Genomic DNA, 20,306 nt, shown 5'->3' with positions numbered 1-20,306 from the left:
ACTTTCCATGTAGTACCACTTGTATGTAAATTTCATGACTTCATCGAAAAGGTGATTTTCTAAAAAAATTTCAAAATAACAAAGACAGTATATAAGGAGATGCTTAATGCCATTAGTATAGCCAACAAATAACATACAGTTATCAGTAATGCTTAGTTGGTAGATCAATTAAAAAAAGCAATTAGTGTCTATAGCTGTTAGATTGGAAAGATTTAAAATCTAGGATATGCCAAGTGTGGTGCAGGAAGGAAGGAGAGGGGATGGAACTGCTCTTGTGGGGAGTGCCCGTTGGTGCTGTTATGCTGGGGTGCCCTCTGCCAATATGTAGCTGGGTTTCATATGTAAAAGGAGGCCATGTGACTCAGCAACTTTGCTTGAGCATATACACTGTGAGGAAACTCTCCCATGAAGTGTTCTATGGGGCCATAAAGTGACTTGTTTGGGGGTGCTCACTCTAAAGGGGGTGAAGGCAAGGGTGATATCTAAGCTAGATAACATTGGACAGTCTGCAGCAGTTAGAAGCCATGGATTTGATCTACGCAAGGAAACTTGAGAGCATCTAAAATACACTGTACTAAAAAAGAAACAGATGAGACCTATAATGTGGCCAACTCGGGTTCGATTCCAAGCATCCCATATAGTCCCCTGAGCACTTCCAGGAGTAATTCCTGAGTGCATGAGCCAGGAGTAACCCCTGTGCATGCATCCCCGGATGTGACCCAAAAAGCAAAAAAAAAAAAAAAAAAAAAAGAAAATGTATTCAGTCAAGTTAAGACCTTCGGACACACACCACACACACACACACACACACACACACACACGCATTCTGTGAGAATGCAATGCAGCGTCTGAATGATAGTACCGTGGGTAGGGCACTTAATTTGCACGAGGATGACCAGGTTTGATACCCAGCATCTCATATGGTTCCTGGAGCAACACCAGGAATAACCCTTGAACATTACTGGGTGTGTGTCCCAAAAGGTAAAGGTAAAGGTAAAGGCCCTCCCGTTGATCGTCGATTTGCTCGAGCGGGCCCAGTAACGTCTCCATTGGAGACTTTGTTGTTACTGTGTCTGGCATATCGAATACTCTCGGTAGCTTGCCGGGCTCTCCGAGAGGGGCGGAGGAATCGAACTTGGGTCGGCCATGTTGGCCGCTTGTAAGGCAAACGCCCTACCCGCTATGCTATCGCTCCAGCCCAAAAACAAAAAGAAAAAAAGAAAAAAGAATGCGATGTAAACAAAGGTCATTACATTAAACAAAATTTTGGGAGGGGAAGAGAGTTAGGGATGAAAGGACACACACACACACACACACACACACACACACACACACACAAACCAGCAGTCATAAAACCACTGACTGGCTGTGGGCACCACTCTGTTAAGGGAGAGTGTCAGGGGTGTGGGAGGTGGTGGTTGTTGAGTGATTCATGAGTGACTATGAATAAAGTATAGCTCCTGACCTCATCCACCACTTAGCCAATTCCCTGATGTTATTCTCCAGGGGTGCTCAGGATCCACGAGGCAGGGGAATCATGAGTTTGTCTGACCCATGGAGGAAGGTAGCCTGATTCTACCTGCTTGCAAATTAGTTTCTGTTAATCATTTCTATATTAAATCAAACACTGGATTACCTCTAGGAGGTATGATTTATTTGTTGATCCTAAGTAGGACTTCTATTAAGGCTGATGCTGGATCAGGTATCTCTCCAGGGTCTGTAGCAGTTTATTGGCACAACTTTTTATGTCATAGTTAGTATGTTATGGTAACCTGCCACATTAGCTGTATTCTCAGGAAATCTGTCATACTGGCAGTGGCCTTTATTCTGACTGGTTAGCGCTACCCAAGTACTTGACTCTAAAGCTGAGTTTATGGTTAAATTTTCTGATCATCAGATCCTTTAGCATCAAGGGAGACGTGGTGATAAATTCACAACTTGTACATAGAAGAGACATTTGGCCAGTTATTGTCTTTGTCCTCTTCTAGTTCTATCTACCTCGAGTTACATTAACCTTCTTGGCTGTTTTTTCCTATGGGTCTAAGCCAGGTTTCTTGAACAAACATTTTGTGTCCATTAGTTGCGTGAGGTCCGTTCAGGGTGTTGTTGGATTTTTAGCATCTAGATGCCACTAGATGATAGTGACAACAGTGAGATAACCTAAAATGTCTCCTGGGTGCAAATTTGCTTTGGGTTGAAAGCTGCGTTTGTGAATAATCAATTTGTAACGTAAAAAAATCAGCATTTCTGTGCCAAATCTATTTTAGAAATGTTCCTTTTTTTCCAGGTTACAAAACATAGCATTCCTTTTATTGCTTATGGTAGACTCCCAACCCAATCATTGAACTTTTCTAAGATTTGCAGTCAGAGAGCAAACTCTTATTGCAAACTTTTCAGTTGTGTCTTTTGATCCATTGACCATTTGGAAAAGACTCTCCTAAAGCCAATTAAAAGCCAAAGTAACTGGTCCCATTGGAGGTCATTTTATTTTTGTTTGTTTGGTTTGTTTTGGGGCTTGGCAACCTGTGCTTAGGATGTCTGGGGACCCTCCTGCTGATTCTCAGCCAGTCAGTGCAAGGACCCGAGGATGTGGCACCACTCAGGCTTCGCAGTCCTGGGGACCACCTGGGTCACGCTGGCGGCCCTTGGGGATCTCCATGGAAATCATGCTTTTTCTTTGTCCCCCCCCTTTTTAAATATAGAACTAAAAAAAAGAAAAAGAAAAAAAGCAAACAAAAAATCAATCTTAGAGTCTGATAAGATGAAATGAGGAAAATCCTTGGTTATTACCATGCACACATCACATTGGTAAATGCTTGTTGTTGGGCCAGAGAAACACTATAGTAGGAAGTATATTTATACCTTGCACCTGGTTTTGTTCCCCAACATACCATACATTCCCTCAAGCACTGCCAAGAGTGATCCCTAAATGTAAAACCAGGGACTATGCTCTGATTATTAACAGGTGTGGCCACAAGACGAGAGAGAGAGAGAGAAACAGAGAGAGAGAGAGAGAGAGACAGAGTGAGAGAGAGAGAAAGAGAGAGAGAAAGAGAGAGAGAAAGAGAGAGAGAGGATAATGTTCATAAGTCATGTAGATACTGATTATAATAAGGACAGAAGGATTTGATTTTCACTGGGCTCTTACTATATTTTTACAGTTGTAGGTATTATTACTGGGGCTGGAGCGATAGCACAGCGGGTAGGGCATTTGCCTTGCAAGCGGCCAACATGGCCACCTGAGTTCGATTCCTTCACCCCTCTCGGAGAGCCCAGCAAGCTACCAAGAGTATCTTGCCCTCATGGCAAAGCCTGGAAAGCTACCTGTGACATATTCGATATGCCAAACACAGTAATAATTGTCACAATGGAGACGTTACTGGGCCCGCTTGAGCAAATTGATGAACAATGGGAGCACAGTGACAGTGACAGTTATTATTCCTAACTGGCATAAGACCAGGTGGAGGGAAATTTGATGCCTTCAGAGGCCCTCTAACTTTGAACCAAGGGGGTGGGGGTTAAATCTAGATTTATAGCCAAGAGAATGAAAGCATCTCTGTCAATTTCCAGAGGGGAGTGATATAATCACTGGGTTAGGGCAGCAATTCATTGCTCTGGGGATAAGGCTTGGGACATTGTAGGATGTGAAGAAATGATGAAAAAGTATGGAGATAAAAATGTGGGGGCATCAGGAGCTACAGGAAACAGGGTAAATAGGAGGAGGCCGGAGAAGAAATGGGGGTATTAGGATGTAGGCATATAAGGGGAGGCTGACAAGGAATGACTAATGTGCAAAGGGGGCATCCTTGGGCAGGAAAATAGTATAGCACACTTTCCTTGTCCATTTTTAATCTCTTGGCATCCCAGATCATATGGGATCCCATATCATATGGGTCCCCAAGCATCATCAGACTGGGAGAAATTCCTGATCAGAACCAGGAGGAATCCTTGAGCATTGCTGGGTGTGCACCCCTTCTCCCCCAAGACCCCCCCGCAAAAAAAAAGAAAGAAAAGAAGAGAGGGCATCCCAGGCTACTGCATTTTCATGTAAACTCCCTCTGCTCATGTGGCCTGAGGTAGCAAAGGTACATCCATTTCATGGGCAAAAACATGAGATCCATTTAAGCTCATTTACCTTCATAGGGAATTTCCACACTGGTTTGGAACTCTCCTTCCCTCATCCCACCTTGGGTCAGCAGGTGCCTAGAGAGTAGATTTTCTGGAGAAAAGAAACTAGTGAGGGGTGGGGGAACCCAACATGGAAAAGGAGGATATGTATATTTGAAAGGTGATGGTGGTACCCAGAAGACAAGTTAAAGGCGAAAGCCTTTCCCACAAAGTGTGAAGTGAAGAGTTTAAACCCCTGCTGCTCCCTTCCCTACATGCCGAGCAGAATCCAGCAGCCCCACCAACTGCGACTCCCCAGTGAGGAAAAAAACACAAGCAGATGGTAAATGGCACATTTCTTTATTCCATTTAAAGTAAATTTTTCAAGCGCTTAGCTGAACTGAGCTGAAAGTGGACGCCTGGAGCTCTAGAGGTGATGAACAGAAAAGTCGAGGGGGGATTAAAGAAGCAGGGAGAGAGCAGCCTTCTTTACTTTGCAGGCGAGGTGGGCAGTCATCCCTAAATTCTTGGATGACAGAGACGTTCATGGGCTTTGTCTTTACTGACCTGTGGATGCCGGAATCAGGGTGGTTATCACTGGGAGGCAGGGAGAGGACAGAGGCAATCAGGCACTGTGTCTGCACTTGCTGGTTTGTGTTTTAGTCGAGGCCGAGCAGAAGCAGAGCCTGTTCTACACTGGATAAGTCAACAAGACTTGGTTCCTGTGCCACATGACCATTCAACAGCATGTAGAAGCTTCCAGAGCTCAAAGGATAATCTTCTAGGTGGTCAGTGACATCCAGCGACACCTGAAAAGAAATAATTTTGCTTTTGTAATTTTGTTCTGGGTCAGGCCAAACCTCATTTTCCAATGATGGGAAATTTCTTCGCCTGTCTGGGAAGCTGGTTGCTTTAGGAAGTTAGTTGCTTAAACTTTATAGCTGAATCCAATCATGTCATTCAGTTTGCTGAGCAAAGAGGAACTCGAAGACTGCTCCCAGATTTCGGTGAAATACAGGGGAAATGAAATAATTCTTTGGATAAAGATATATAAGGGATGAGTGGAGGCATCATACATGAATGTTTTCTGGTCCTGCACAAAATACTATTCTATTTGTGTTTAATTCATCACCTCATATTTAGTCACAAAAATGTATTTTATTTCAAAAGCTGCTAAGAAGAAAATGACGTGAATTTGAATAACAAAACCAAGGAGACTAGTGGAACTTACGTTGAAAACCCTGGAAAGTAGCACTAAGAAGCTAGTGACTGAGAAGTTTCAGGTTCCTGCTGTAGCAGTACTATATTGTGGTTGATTCCATAGTCTGAACGAATGCCCACAGAGTCTCAGGGCCTTCTCAGGAACTCCCATTATTGTCAACATAGAGAACCACTAATGCAGAGAATTTCTCCTGATGTTATTTCTTTCCAGTCCTTGGAGGAAAGCCAATTTCATTGAAAAAAAACATGTCATTACTGTCACACAGTTGATCTGGTTGGATACCATGTTTTGTTTGTTTTAAAGTGTTAATTGTAGGGGCTGGAGCAATAGCACAGCGGATAGGGCATTTGCTTTGCACGTTGCCAACCCGGGTTTGATTCCCATATCGTCCCCTGAGCACTGCCAGGAGTAACTCCTGAGTGAAGAGCCAGGAGTAACCCTTGTGCATTGCTAGGTGTGACCCAAAAAGCAAAAAAAAAAAAAAGTGAGTCTTTCAGGGGCTGGAGAGATAACACAGCAGGTAGATGGGGCATTTGCCTTGCACGCGGCTGACCTGGGTTCAATTCCCAGCATCCCGTATGGTCCCTTGAGCAACACCAGGAGTAATTCCTGAGTGCATGAGCCAGGAATAACCCCTGTGCATCGCTCGGTGTGACCCAAAAAGCCTCCCCTCCCCCCCAAAAAAGAAGAAAAAAGCGTTAATTGTATGTAATCTTGCCCATCAGGAGGAACCAAGGAGGAGAAAAGTCCTGAAATTTTTCTTCTGTCAGTAGACAAATGAGGGGACCATTTTAGCATTGGAGCAGTGTCCTTTTGTATGCATGCATTCAAGAAAGAGAGATAGCTTCTAGGGGATGGAGCACATGCTTCCTATGCGGAAGTGAGGGTTCAATTGCCTGATTCAATTGCTTTGCATGGTCCCTTGAAACCCTGAACACTGTATGGTATGGCCCCCAAACAAAAAACAAAAATGTGACAAGTTGACTGAAGCAAGAAGAACCAAAGAGCCTTCTAGATGAGAAAGACCCAGGCATTGCCCCTTTGGGGTCTCCCTTGGAACTCTGGGAAAACTGTTGGCCAATCTGCTGACCTTTTGGACACAGCACAGGAGGAGGAAGCACACTTGATTTGAGTTCAGGCTCTTAAGTCAGATAAACTTGGGTTTGACTCTGAACTCTGTTACTATCTGGGTATATGCTTTTGTTCAGTTTACTTTCCCAAAGCCTCTGTTTTCTTCATTTTCAAATGGAGACAATAATATACAAATGCATAGTCTTCCTGTGAGGATGGGTGAGATCCACATGAATGGTACATGATGGAATACTACGAGCCCTCAAAAGGAGGTGGTTATTATTTTATTTCTTAAGCCATAATGTCTTTTCTATTACCTCTTCTTTATTGATGATGTCCTGTGCCTTGTCTTCGAGGTCACTGATTCAATTTTTGGCTTTTTCCATTCTGCGCTGAAACCTGCTATTGTATTCTTTACTCCTTCATTTCTGTTTGAAAGGATTCTTTAATCTTTTCCACCAATCTTTTTTTCCATTTTACTGAATCACTCTTCCAACAATCTCCTCAGTTCAGTGAACTTGAGAGGACTGTGATTCAATCCTCGGGCAGTGTGGAAGGTTCTGATGTACTTGAGGACTTACCTGAATTTCTGTCCCCATTTGTTGAAGCAGCTGAATTCCTTCCATTTCTTTCAGTAATCCTGGAAGTTTGTGGGTGCTAAGGCGGGAAGGGTGGGTTCCAGGTAGTCTGAGCAGTGATCTAGCACTCCTGTTCTCTACTGATTCCTGGCAGTCACAACTGCCTTATAAGGATTTCTTGCAGGCCTGTGGGGGTCAGAGCTAGGTCCCAGCTCTAACCAAGTGTTCCAGGAGTTGGGGGTAGAGATTGGGTGAAATTAGGGGTTGGAAGCACAATGAAATTTTGGCAGATACTGGGGGACTAGTGCTGGGCTGGCTGGGCAGGACCAAGAAGACCGTTTACCTGTGATGGGAAGCAAAGCAAAGCATCTCTTAAATCATATGGAGTTAAGCTTCATCATATGACAGAAACAGTTAAAGCATGGCTTCCAAACACACCTGGGAGTTCCCAACAAAGAGTCACTTCCAAGAGCTTCTTGGAGGGGACTGGTGAATGCCCTCTCCCTATCATCATCCATCCTGCGCCCCCTAAACTTCCCAGTAACAACGCCCTACCTCATCCAAAACAGCCTGGCAGCATTCCGAAACTGGTTCCCTGTTGTCATTCTTTGGTTTCATAGCATCTGGTTATGCAAGTTGCGTGTTCTCTTAGCTTCAGTTTCATTTGGTGTTAAGACCCATGATCACCAGGATGCCAAAGGCATGTAGGTACCATTCCAGAGAGAAGTCGGAAATCATCAAGTTGAAATTTGATGGCTCTGGCACTTTTCATCAAGGTCTCATATTTTGAAAACCAAGTAAGCGATGAAGGTGACAAGAGAAAATAGAACCTGAAAGGTGGGACAGATCAGAGTCACTAGAGAAAAACCAGACTGGGACAACAAGGAGAATTAAGGATGGGAGGATAAAGGGAGAAGAGCAAAAATGAAGTCCTGAAAGGGAAAAAAAGAAATTGAAACAGATGAAGTCCATTGCTGCTGCTGAAGCTAAAGGATTAGGAATTAATAATAGTGATAGAAAGCAGGAGAAAGATGGTAGACAGTCTCAAACAGCTGTAATGAGGAAGTGGCTCACGAGGCATTAGATAATCCATCTTCCTGTTTCTATGGTTGAAGAAAAGAAAAAAAAACCAAACAGGAAAGAAACAGGGAATCCTTTGTCTCCCCATAGGTAAAACAAAGGAATTAAACTATGATCTATAAGGCCTTTTTCACCCTTTACAAAGTTAACAATCTATGAATATCTATTTTTTATAAGATTCCTTATTTGGGTAAGATAGGCGCATGTGGTTGATATAATCCCATGTCAACCACTTTGGGATGGGTGACGTGAGTGTTTTATTTTCTTAGTTCAGAAAGTCAGGATCATAATGCCCTTCGAAGTTTAAGTAGCTTAGGTAGTGTGATCATTGGGGAAAAATAGTGACCAGCACTCTGGGATGTTCTGGAACCAATGCTGGACTTTGGGGGGAAGTAAGACTCTAGGCTAGGACAAGGTCCTAGCACTTCTTGGCTGTCCCTTAGGAGATTCCTCAGTGTGCTCATTGTAGGACTCTATGATATCTGTTTCCTTGGTGTCCAGGTCTTCCTCTAGGTACAGAACGTCATCGAGGGCAGGAGAGTCATTCACAAAGCTAGTCCCAGCTATCTCTGAGGAAGTCTCTGGGTCGAGTAAGAGAGTCGGCTCAGAGCTCACAGGGTCGGGACCCAGCCCTGCCAGGGAGGTCTGGCTAGACTCCAGGAAGCCGGGAAGGCTCCACCTTTTGGGGAACATGTCATTCTCATCCAGGTATTCATCCGTGCCGAAGCTGAGGGCATTTCTCTCAGCTTGGCAGGGCACAGTGTGGGAACCGAGGCTCTGAGGAGGGGGCTCCTCGGCAGGCAGCGGGCTTAACTCCATCAGGTCCTGCTGCGGGCCCGTCCTGCTCGGCTGGACCCCAGTGAACACCAAGCTCTGCAGAGAGGCGCTGGAGTCACACAGGTGCTCCTCCGCGGCGGTGATGAGCACCTGGGGCACCCGCGGCATCTTGGTGGGGGAGGCCCGCAGGCTGGACTGCTGGCTCAGGCTCTGGAGCGTGCTGGTGCGGCTGGTCTCCCGGATCAGGGAGAGCTCTCCCAGGCTGGAGTGCAGCTTGGGGCTCCCCTCCCGGGCGCGGCTTTGCTTCCTGGACGCCTGCGGCCGGTAGGGGCTCCTCGCGGGCACGTCCAGCAGGTCCCGGGTGGGGCTGAGGTCCACGGAGGGGAAGAAGACGGAGCTGTCGCTGGTCTGTCGCCCGTAGGGCCGCCTCCGCGGGCTGGAGGGGTTCTCACTGGTGCTCAGGAACCTCTTGACTTTTCGAATCACGGAGCGGTGAGGGCCGTGCTTCTCGATCCCCCACAGCCAGTCCTCGGCGGGCGCGTAGGACGCCGACAGCCTGAAACGCACAAGGACACAGAGGGCTGAGCGCAGGCGGCTCCTGGCCCACCTCCGGGGTGGGGGAGAGGGTCGGTGGCGGGAAGTGGACAGGGTGTGTCCAGGGGACTTTAAAATACATGAGCAGGACTTCCCAAAAGGTTTTTTTTTTTTTTTTTTTAATGCTTTTTGGGTCATACCCGGCGATGCACAGGGGTTAATCCTGGCTCATGCACTCAGGAATTATTCCTGGCAGTGGTTGGGGGACCATATGGGATGCTGGCAATGGAACCCGGGTCGGCTGCGTGCAAGGCAAACGCCCTCCCCTATGTGCTATCACTCCAGGCCCGACTTCCCAAAACTTTGTTGGCCCAGTTTGTTTGCTAAGTACCCTCTAAAACTTTTTCTTGGGGCTGGAGCGATAGTGGGTAGGGCGTTTGCCTTGCACGCGGCCGACCTGGGTTTGATTCCCAGCATCCCAAGTGGTCCCCCGAGCACCACCAACTCCGGGTGTGATGCAAAACAAAACAAAACAAAACAACTTTTTCTCGGGGCCAGGGCGATAGTACAGCGGGTAGGGCATTTGCCTTGCGCGTGGCTAACTGCCGACCGTTCCTCGGCATCCCATCTGATCCCCTGAGCACCTCCAGGAGTGATTCCTAAGTGCAGGGCCAGGATTAAGGCCTGAGCATCGCCCTGAGCATCACTGGGTGTGAACTCCAAACAAAATCCAAACCAAAACAAAAACCCAACCCTTTTCTTGCTTGTATTTTGTTTGGATTAAAAAAAATTCAATTAATAACTGTGTTAGAACACAACAGACATTTCAGGAGTGCAGCATTGAAAACCAACCCACAGATAAACTACATTAAGTTTCCCACTGGGGCAAAACAGGTTAAGATGGTGCTTAGCACATGGCAGTGGTTCAAACCAGGGCTACAGTGCTGCATATGTTCCCCTGAGCACAGCCAAGAATAGCCCCTGAGAACCACTGGACTCACCCCTCCACCCCAAAATAAAAGGCTATCACTAAAAGTTCCATTCTGTCTATCATAATAATACAATTGACTTCTTAGAGTTGAGATGCCAAAAGATATTTGTTTCTATGGAATATAGCTATTACTTACTGTACTAAACATGATAACCAAGAGCTATTAAAATCAGACGTCCAAAAATCAGCAAAAGTCCGTTAGCTTAAATGATGATGTCACCATAGAGAAACATTTCACTGTCTACCATATTTCACAGCACAATTGTCTCACCTTATTTTTACAGAGATGCTGGCATGATCAAACAAAACCTTCATGTAATGGTTGCACCTCACTTTTCTGCAGTGAAATTTTGCATGGAATTTGTGATAATTATGTGGTGAAACGTGGTACTCATGAAAAAGAATGAGAGTGAAAAGGGAACTAACACATTTTCTGTTCCTAGGAAAATAGTTTTCACTTTGATGGTTGGACTTTGGGGTACTGGACTTGGACATTGAGAGAGAGAGAGAGAGAGAGAGAGAGAGAGAGAGAGAGATAGTAACCAAATGTGTGTGTATAGACACACATATATAGTTTTTTCTTTCTCCCTTATTACAGTTAAACTAAGGCTATGTTTTGCATCTCTAACTGATGCCTATCCCTTAACAATGGCTCAGAACTATATTAAGATAAGGCACATAACAGTTAACTTTTTGATATATCAACTCCATGCATTCCTTCATTTAATTTTAACGGTAATTATGATTGAATTTGTTATTTTTATTTTACAAATGAAGAATGTAAGCCCCAAGGAAGCTTCATTAAGGCTCATAGAGCAAGTAAGGCCCATTTCCAGAAGCCTAACTCAAACACCTTTATTCTTTTTTTAAAAAAAATTATTTATTTATTTATTTATTAGTGAAACACCATGAGGTACAGTTATAGACTTATAAATTTTTGTGCTTGGGTTTCAGTTATACAATGATCAAGTACCCATCCCTCCACCAGTGCCCATCCTCCACCACCACAAGTCCCAGCATTCCTCCCACACCCCATTTCCCCCCATCCCACCCTGCCTCTGTGGCAGGGCATTCCCCCTTGTTCTCTCTCTCTTCTTTTGGGTACTGCAAACACCTTTATCACCTTTATTCTTTTTTTTTTTAATTAATGGGAAGTCAAGTGATCAAGTGATTTGGTAAGAGAGCAATTAGGCAATGTTGACTAGCTTGGCAAAAAATATTTTATCTGCACTTTTCCTAAGCCAAATGCCAGTTTTCTACTAAAAACAGACCCTGTTTTCTCCAGGTCCAAGAGTTAAAAAAATTGCTGCTTATGGTCTGAATCTGGCCAACAGACATATTTTTGGGGGCTTACAGCTATTTCTTTTTTTTATTATTAGTGAAACACCATGAGGTACAGTTGTAGATTTACAATTTTTTGTTCTTGGGTTTCGATTATACAATAATCAAATACCTATCCCTCCACCAGTGCCCATTTTCCACCACCATGGATAATATCCCTCACAGCCCATCCCCCTCATCCCACCCTGCCTCTGTGGCAGGACAATCCCTTGAAACACCTTTATTCTTAATCCCTCTGTGGAAACTGCTGTGATGAACTGGAGTGGGAGAGCAAGAAAAGACAATTGAGGAAATTTGAAAACACTTAGCATGAAGACTCTGCCTTTCTTCACTCAGGGTTCAGGATGGAGAAGGATGGGCTTGTCCAAAGAGGACTTTTGTTATGTAGCATGTTTTTCAACTGGATCCCACTCTTTTCAAGATGGACTTGTATAGATTTGCAATTGTTAAGAATTTTTTCTCAGGGCTGGAGCAATGGCACAGCTGGTAGGGCACTTGCCTTGCATGGGTTTGATTCCCAGCATCCCATATGGTCCCCTGAGCACTGTCAGGGGTAATTCCTGAGTGCAGAGCCAGGAGTAACCCCTGTGCATCGCCAGGTGTGACCCAAAAAGCAGAAAAAATTTATTTTTCTCTCGAGGGACTGGAGTGATAGTACATCAGGCAGGGTGTTTGCCTTGCACACAGCTGATCTTGGTTCAATCCCCAACATTCCCTATGGCCCCCCGAGCAATGCCAGGAGTAATTCCTGAGTGTAGTGCCAGGAGTAATTAACCTCTGAGCATTGCTCGATGTGACCTCAAAAGACAAAAAAAAAAAAAAAGAATTTTTCCTTGAGTTTTTAACATTTAAGACACAAAACAGATAATTTTGTCATTTTAAATTTTCTCCTTCAAAACTAAAATGAAAAGGATGACTGAGATAATGACAGGAAGCAGAAAGGAGCAGACAGAGAGATACAGGAGAAGAGCCAAAAGGATCTGGGTCTATCGGTTATATAAAGGAGTGGTAAAGCTATCTAGGGTTGGAGCGATAGCACAGCGGTAGGGCGTTTGCCTTGCACGCAGCCAACATGGCTGACCCAAGTTCGATTCCTCCGCCCCTTTCGGAGAGCCCGGCAAGCTACCGAGAGTATCTCGCCCGCACGGCAGAGCCTGGCAAGCTCCCTGTGACGTATTCGATGTGCAAACACAGTAACAACAAAGTCTCCAATGGAGATGTTACTGGGCCTGCTCGAGCAAATCGATGAACAACGGGAGGGCCTTTACTTTTAAAGCTATATATCCAAACTATAGATCAACAACAACAACTATATATCAACAACAGTGAAAACTTCAATAGTCAAGCTACAATAGTCAATCCGCCCACCCTGCCAAATGCGCTGAAGCTTGAGTGATAGTACCGGGGAGGGTACCGCCTTGCAAATGGCTGACGTGGGTTTGATCCCCGGCATCCCACATGGTCTTGAGGCTACCAGTAGTGATGTGTGAGTAGTGATGTGCAGAGCCAGGAGTAAGTCCTGAGCACCTATTATGTGACCCAAAAACCAAAAACCAAATAAAAAACGTGCTTTTTAAGATGGCAGGCTGGAGTATTGGGTGGATGGAAACCTGGAAACCCTGGTGAAGAGAAGAAGATTGTGTGGGAGGAATTAGTACTGAAGCATAGTATATCTGGAACCCAAATATTAATAATAGTGTTTTATTTATTATTTTTTAATTTTTAAAAAATTATTTCTCCTGTAGACTTTTTTTTTTCTTTTTAGGTCACACCCGGTGATGCACAGGGGTTACTCCTGGCTTTGCACTCAGGAACTACTCCTGGCAGTGCTCGGGAGACCTTATGGGATGCTGGGAATTGAATCCCGATCAGCTGTGTGCAAGGCAAACTCCCTACCCGCTGTGCTGTTGCTCCAGCCCCTCCCTTAGAATTTTTAGAAACAAGGTGGTTTACAAAGTTGTTCATAATAATTTGTTACAGGCATTCAATATTCCAACATCAATCCCACCAGAATAATGGTGTTTTAATAACTTATGAATGAATAAAAAGGACATAAAGGTACTGGATAATGGGTGGTTAAGCATACTCCTGACTCAAATGATGTGACCAACTCCCATCTCTGTGGATTTAGTCTCAGCAATATTCTGAGACAAGCCACTTTGAGCCTGCTCTTGTGCCATCAAGGCTTCTCCTGCTGGTTCTGTGAGCAACACAACCAGACCTCCCTGGCACGCATGATGACACTGCTGCTGACAAGATGCTCGAACCATGCCAGCTCCCTTTCATGGGACATAAAGGAAAGAGCTGGACAGCACAGCGCTGCTGTGATGGGAAAGGATAAAGTGAGCAGTCGAAGAAAATAGCATTCTTCTGTGTTTATGAATAAAAGATAAAAGATTGAGTGATTAACTTGCTAACTGCCCCGGGCTGGCATCTGATTACAACCTCGTGCTGTTATTCTGACGCTGGGCAGTGTCCCTGGCTACCAGATAGCTCCCCGGCTCGTTGCGGGCTCAGGTTTGGTTACAGTGACTTGAGAAATGCAGACTCATGCTTCAGTGGCCTTGGTGACCCTGGTCCTTGGGTTTCACTAGACCAGATCTCCAGTGAGAGCTCAGGTGTCCAGAGAGTTAGGGAGGACAGCAGAGGAGAACCAGGAGCAGCTGTCACTGGCACCACAGCCCATGCGACATGTGCCGTGAGACTCACGGAGGTTGGCAATTCTTTATCCTGCTCTGACTTACAGTCAGGACCATTGTTTTCTTGTATATGGACTTTGCTTTTCTTAATTATTTCTAACACACAAATTTTTTGAAAGTTTGAAAGGACAAACTCTTTAGACAAAGAGGTTTATATAATTTCTATCGCTTCTAAAATTTGTGAATTCAAAGAAGGGGAAATACCCTTCTAACTATGACTTGATGTGGTTCTTTCTTCTTTATTTCTTTTCTTGTTTTTTTGGGAGGGGGCACATGTGGCAATGCTCAGGGGTTACTTCTGGCTCTGCACTCAGGAATTACTCCTGTTGGTGCTGGAGGACCATATGGGGTGCCTGGGATTGAACCGGGGTTGGCCGCATGCAAGGTAAATGCCCTACCTGCTGTACTATCACTCCAGTCCCTGGTTCTGTACATTCAACAGGGGCAAAGGATGGAGATCCTAGGTCACTACTTGGAGAAAAACAGCCATCCTTAAGTGTAAACTGCAAAATGGCAAAATGACCAATGCTCTTGTGAATGTTCTGCCTGTTCACTACTAACTGCTGTTGGTGGGGCTGCCTAGCTTTTGGCCCATACTTAGTGGTTCTCAGGGCTTACTACTGGCTCTGTGCTCTGGGATCACTTCCAATAGAGCTTAGGAAACCGTATGTGGTGCTGGTGATCAAACCCAGGGCAGCTGCATGCAAAGCAAGTGTACTATCACTCCAGGCCTCTGAGCTGAATTTTGACCCTGAGTAGGAATCAGGCAGGCAGAGAAAGGACAAAGGATTCCAAAAGGATTCCAGATGGAAGAAGGGATATGAGCAAACCAGGCAGCTGGAAACAATAGGGCATTACGGAGGAGTGGGGAACAGTTGAGTCAACTGAGAGTGATGGGCATAAAGCTGGGAGGCAGCCGGGGACTGTGTTGTTGGCCTTTTCTCTAGCAGGCAGAAAATTAAGGATTCTCCCAGAGGCCTCAGGCAGCTCCAGACTGCTTCTGTGACTGGAAAGCAGAGTTCCAGTAATGGTGTCACTTGGAAGTAGTGTCCTGGAAAAGCTATATTTAGAAAAAAAAGTCATAGACTGGAAAAGTGACATGGAGAGCAGGATGATGAGGGGACACCATCCAGGACACAATAGACAAGACACAGGATCTGGGAATTTCAAAAAGGGAGTCACGAGGCTGGAGAGATAGCACAGCGGGTAGGGCGTTTGCCTTGCACGCGGTTGACCCAGGTTCGATTCCCAGCATCCCATATGGTTCCCTGAGCACCACCAGGAATAACTCCTGAGTGCAGAGCCAGGAGTAACCCCTGTGCATCGCCAGGTGTGACCCAAAAAGAAAAAAAAACAACCCAAAAAGGGAGTCGCTGAAGAGCACTGATTAAGTGGGCTGTGAGGGGAGTTGGGAAGTTTTGAGACTCTCCTGCTGAAATGAAGAAAAGCCTGCAGGGCTCAACTCTCATGAAGCCACAGTGAACTCACTGTCAGGATGAGCCCGAGACCTTTCCTGTGTCCATGACAGGGGTGGCACTGCCAGCAGACACAGTGACCTTCTCTTATCTTATTAGTCCAGACAGGACAGCAGAAGCTGTGGTTTGAGAGCAAAATGGTTTGAAACTTAGAGCCTATGAACTAAAATATTTCAAAAGATTATTTCCCAATTAGAAGGCTTGGATTAACTTTTCGGGCCTTTTAGACTTCCTGCTCCTTTTTTTTAAAAAAAAAAGTTCCTAAAATAATAGTACAGAGTACAATTCTCTCTCTCTCTCTCTCTCTCTCTCTCTCTCTCTCTCTCTCTCTCTCTCTCTCTCCTTCCCCCTCTTTTAGTGAAGGAAGACAGTTTTTATTGAATGAAACTTTCTTAGAAAAAGGTGAGAGGAAGGGTCCAGAGTGATGTATAGTGGGTAGGGTGCTTGCCTTGTATGCAGCCGACCGAGGTTGAATCCCTGACACCCCATATGGCACTTGAGGCCTGCCAGGAGTAATCCCAGAGTGAAGAGTCAGGAGTAAGCCCTGAGCACTGCCAGGTGTGTCCCACAAACAAAAAACAAAACAAAACAGAATGTTGTGAGAGGAGAGAAAGAAGGGACATATGTGTCCAAGAAAGAACATGGGCTTCTCAGAGAGGAAATAAACAAACAATGAGCAAAGAAGCATAGGAAAAAAGCAAGAGAGACATGTGTCAGAAGAGAACATGAACTTGAAGAGCAATCCAAGGTGAGTACAGTCCTGAGGCCCACCTATAATGGCTCTTAATGTCCTTTCCAAATTATGTGAGCAGAAACATTGTAAGGCAGAATGCAAACTCTTTGTGATATTGCAAGTCTCAGAGAAGAACAGCTGAAAAAGTGAGGGCTTACATTCTGGAATTCACTTGGCCATGGACAGACAGGCCATTAGTGATAGGAGGACATTCATAGAAAGTGCCATCCAGCCATTAGTCTCCAGAGGATGGAATTGGAGACTTGCCTCTGTGGAGAGGAAAATGATTTCATCTGGGAGCTTGCAGAGTCAGGATTGCCAGTGTGAAGGCAGCGCTCACTAGCAGGGACCATGGGAGCCCCACTTGGCCTCTGTAACTCAGCTTTGTCTCTGGGACGCTAGTGACTGCAGCATCGACCCCACCAGCCTCCCATCCTGCGAGAGAGTCCACAGGGAGGAATCTGTGGACACGCTGTGTAGAGGGGAAGGCCTGGAAAAGGACTGGCAAGTTCCCAGACATGGTTTCCAACCCAGGTTTTACTCATTGCCACTCTGGAGGGAATACTAGTGGCTGCTTCCAGGTCACTTTTTTCTTCTTTATACTGTTCTTGAAGAGAATTTACTACACTAGGAAGCTGCCCCTGACTGTTGACATATTGCAAGGGCTTACTGTTATGGTCATTGAAAGCCAAGACAGGGAACTGAGGCAATGAAAGGAAAGAAGTATCCGATTGTCTTGACCCTGCTGCTCAGTACTGTCTTTGGGGCCATTATCAGCACTGTCCAAACCTGAGGCATACATTCATTGACTGTCCAATATACACTATCAATGCAGAAGTAGAGACAACATGATCATCAGAGGGTATGTCATATATTGGCTATTTTTGAAAGGATTAAGGGGCAGATGGGGAAGAGAATGTAGGCTATATTAAGTTAGTCAGACTAGATATTCTATTGCGTCTAAAAGGGAGAGCATGCATTACTTCTATGGATCAGAGTAACATCTAGATTTGCAGATATTCTTTTAATTTTAATTCTAATTATTTAAAGGGGAGGGAGCTTGGGCCATACCTAGTGGTACTCAGGAACTATTCCTGGCTCGGAGTTAGGGAGTGATCATTAGTGATGCTTGGACAATTACATGCTGAGATGGGGATTTGAACCAGGGTTGGCGAGATGCAAGACAAGTGCTTTAGATTCTGTGCTACCTTTCTGGCTTCTTTAACATTTTAATCTAGAAGCTAAAAACTGAACCATCTCAATTTCAAAATTTTGTCTGAACACCTACAAACCAGCAGCCTCACCGTGTTCTTTGCCAGTGACAGATATCTAGGGCAAGAGTCAGTTCATGAAGGTCTGTGTGGGGATACGCAGGTTGGTCAGGCTACAGAGAGGTGCTTTTATATGAGGCCCACGCCCATGCCCATTTTCAGACTTTAGAGGTAGGGGGCCGTGGGTTCCCCACCAAAGCAAGCTTTTGGCAAAGCAAGCTTTTGGCAAAGCAAGCTGCCATCTGGTAAACAAAGAGCTTCAAAAGACTGCAGGGTACAACCGCAGGAGGCTAGCTGCTTTCTCGGTGCTGCTTCTAAGTGGCATTTTGACATTTTCAATTCAAATAATAAGCAGTCATTTGACCGGGACTGAAATAAGGAGCTTAGAAGAATGATATTCAATATGGTGAGTTCTATTTCTCATATCAGCATTTAAAAAAATTCAAGCTTCTAGTCTATTCAAAGCCAGGAGCCCTATTGAGGGAACTGCTGAATTCCCTCAAATTCCCTAAACTCCCAGGGCCAGGATGCATGCAGAATATGTGATTCAACCTATCAGAGAAAAATATTGTTATTTATAACCATCTGCTCAGCACAATCACCGTGAAAGCTGCAGCCAAGGATTTCTAAGATGGACCAGGAATGCCTCATATTTTGCTGGGAGGCAGACAGCCTCACATAATGAGGAAAAGTCTGGTCTGGAAGGTTGTGTTCACCTACCCTCTTCTCTACTATCTTTCAAATGGAGCAGCTTGGGGCTAGTGGAGGAATAATAAATGCGCTTAGCTCAGAAAGCTGGACTTTCCTGAAACTCAACCTTGGCTGAAACCCAATCTTGAACAACCCTGAAATTGTGTGTCTCATGGTAATTTAACAGGGACAGATGGAGATGTTACTGATGCCCGCTTGAGCAAATCTATGAGCAACGGGATGACAGGTGACAAGTGAAGTGATGGTAATTCAATTAAAAAAATCATACAGAGAAATAGTGAAGCTAAGACATGAACTTTTCTTTTAATTTAACTTATAAGCATAGTAGCACTGTAGCACTGTCCTCCCGTTGTTTATCAATTTGCTCGAGCGGGCCCAGTAATGCCTCCATTGTGAGACTTGTTGTTACTGTGTTTGGCATATCGAATATATGTCATGGGTAGCTTGCCAGACTTTGTCATGCGGGTGAGATACTCTCGGAAACTTTCCGGGCTCTCTGAGAGGGGCAGAGGTATCGAACCTGGGCTGACCGGGTCGGCCACGTGCAAGGCAAATGCCTTACCCACTGTGCTATCGCTCCAGCAGGAGTGATAGCACTTAAAAGCATGTGTGTGAAAAATAAAAAAAAAAAAAAGAAAAAAAGCTGTACCTTTTGATCCCACTGATCCTTCCAGTGCTTTTCATTTAGTTTTCATTCTGGTTATTTGGACTGCCAGATCAAGGCAAATCTGGTTAACAAGAACTATGTCTAGGCAGGGTTGTGGCTCAGTGGTACAACACATGTTTTGCATGTATGAGGCTTTGGGCTCAATCCCCAGCAACACACACATATATACACACACCCACACACAGACATACCTGAGGTATATCTAACCTATGTTCTCCTCTGGAACATAGGTTATATTAACCTGGCCTCTTCTGGCTGACACAAAGAATTTGTGGCTAAAAGTGGCAGTTTAAAGTCTTCTTTAAGGTCTTCTGTAATACTATAAAAGTTTCATTTGCTCAAGCGGGCCCAGTAACGTCTCCATTTTGAGACTTGTTGTTACTGTGTTTGGCATATCGAATATGTCACGGGGAGCTTGCCAGGCTTTGCCGTGTGGGTGAGATACTCTCGGTAGCTTGCCAATTTCTCCGAGAGGGGTGGAGGAATTGAACCCAGTTTGATGGGCTGGCTGCATACAAGGCAAACACCCTACCGCTGTGCATAATGAAGGATCCTTTTATTTTTTTTTTCCCTCTTGGCTTTTGGGCCACATCCAGCAGTACTCACAAGGTTAGTACTGGTTCTTTGCTCAGAAGTTACCTCTGGGCGTGCTTGGGAGACCATATATGATGCTTGGGATCAAACTCAGGTTGGCGTGTGTGAGGCAACTGCCTTATGCACTGTACTATCTCTGGATCCTAAGTTCTAAAACTATAAACTTAATATATATGCATTTCCTTGGGAGTTTTATTCTCTCCTTCCTTTATGATATATTAAGTGAAAAATCAATATTCCAAAAATACATTTTCATTAAAGTTAGCAGTTCAGAATTTGAGATACTTTTGTTAGTTTATTACAGAGATATGCAAAGGAATATATCATGCAATGTATTTTCTTGTAGAGTTGTGAATGTGGTCTTGTGAATACACTCAAGTAAGAAAAGATTGCCAAATAAAACATTAAACTAGAAGTATCTTTAACCACATTTTAATAATATTTTCTTGTTAAAA

The 20,306-nt window shown here is 44.7% G+C and overlaps 1 protein-coding gene across 5 annotated transcripts in view; it reads right to left on the bottom strand.

The window, feature by feature from the left end:
• Nucleotides 1-4,457: 4,457 nt before the first annotated feature.
• Nucleotides 4,458-20,306, bottom strand: part of BEST3 (bestrophin 3) — a 56,695-nt gene continuing 40,846 nt past the window's right edge. For 3 of the 5 annotated variants that reach the window (XM_056130829.1, XM_056130830.1, XM_056130825.1), the window contains 3 exons: nt 7,534-9,391; nt 6,718-7,321; nt 4,458-4,916 (listed from right to left, as the gene is read on the bottom strand). In XM_056130829.1, coding sequence (XP_055986804.1) covers nt 8,464-9,391 — 928 coding nt within the window. In that variant the 3' untranslated portion in view covers nt 4,458-4,916; nt 6,718-7,321; nt 7,534-8,463. The remainder of the gene's footprint in view (nt 4,917-6,717; nt 7,322-7,533; nt 9,392-20,306) is intronic. The other 2 variants (XM_056130827.1, XM_056130828.1) reach the window with 2 other exon arrangements.

This window comes from Sorex fumeus, unplaced genomic scaffold (genome assembly GCF_029834395.1).
Source record: "Sorex fumeus unplaced genomic scaffold, SorFum_2.1 ptg000081l, whole genome shotgun sequence".
In the NCBI taxonomy this organism is placed as follows: domain Eukaryota; kingdom Metazoa; phylum Chordata; class Mammalia; order Eulipotyphla; family Soricidae; genus Sorex; species Sorex fumeus.
This window is presented reverse-complemented; position numbering and strand designations above follow the sequence as displayed.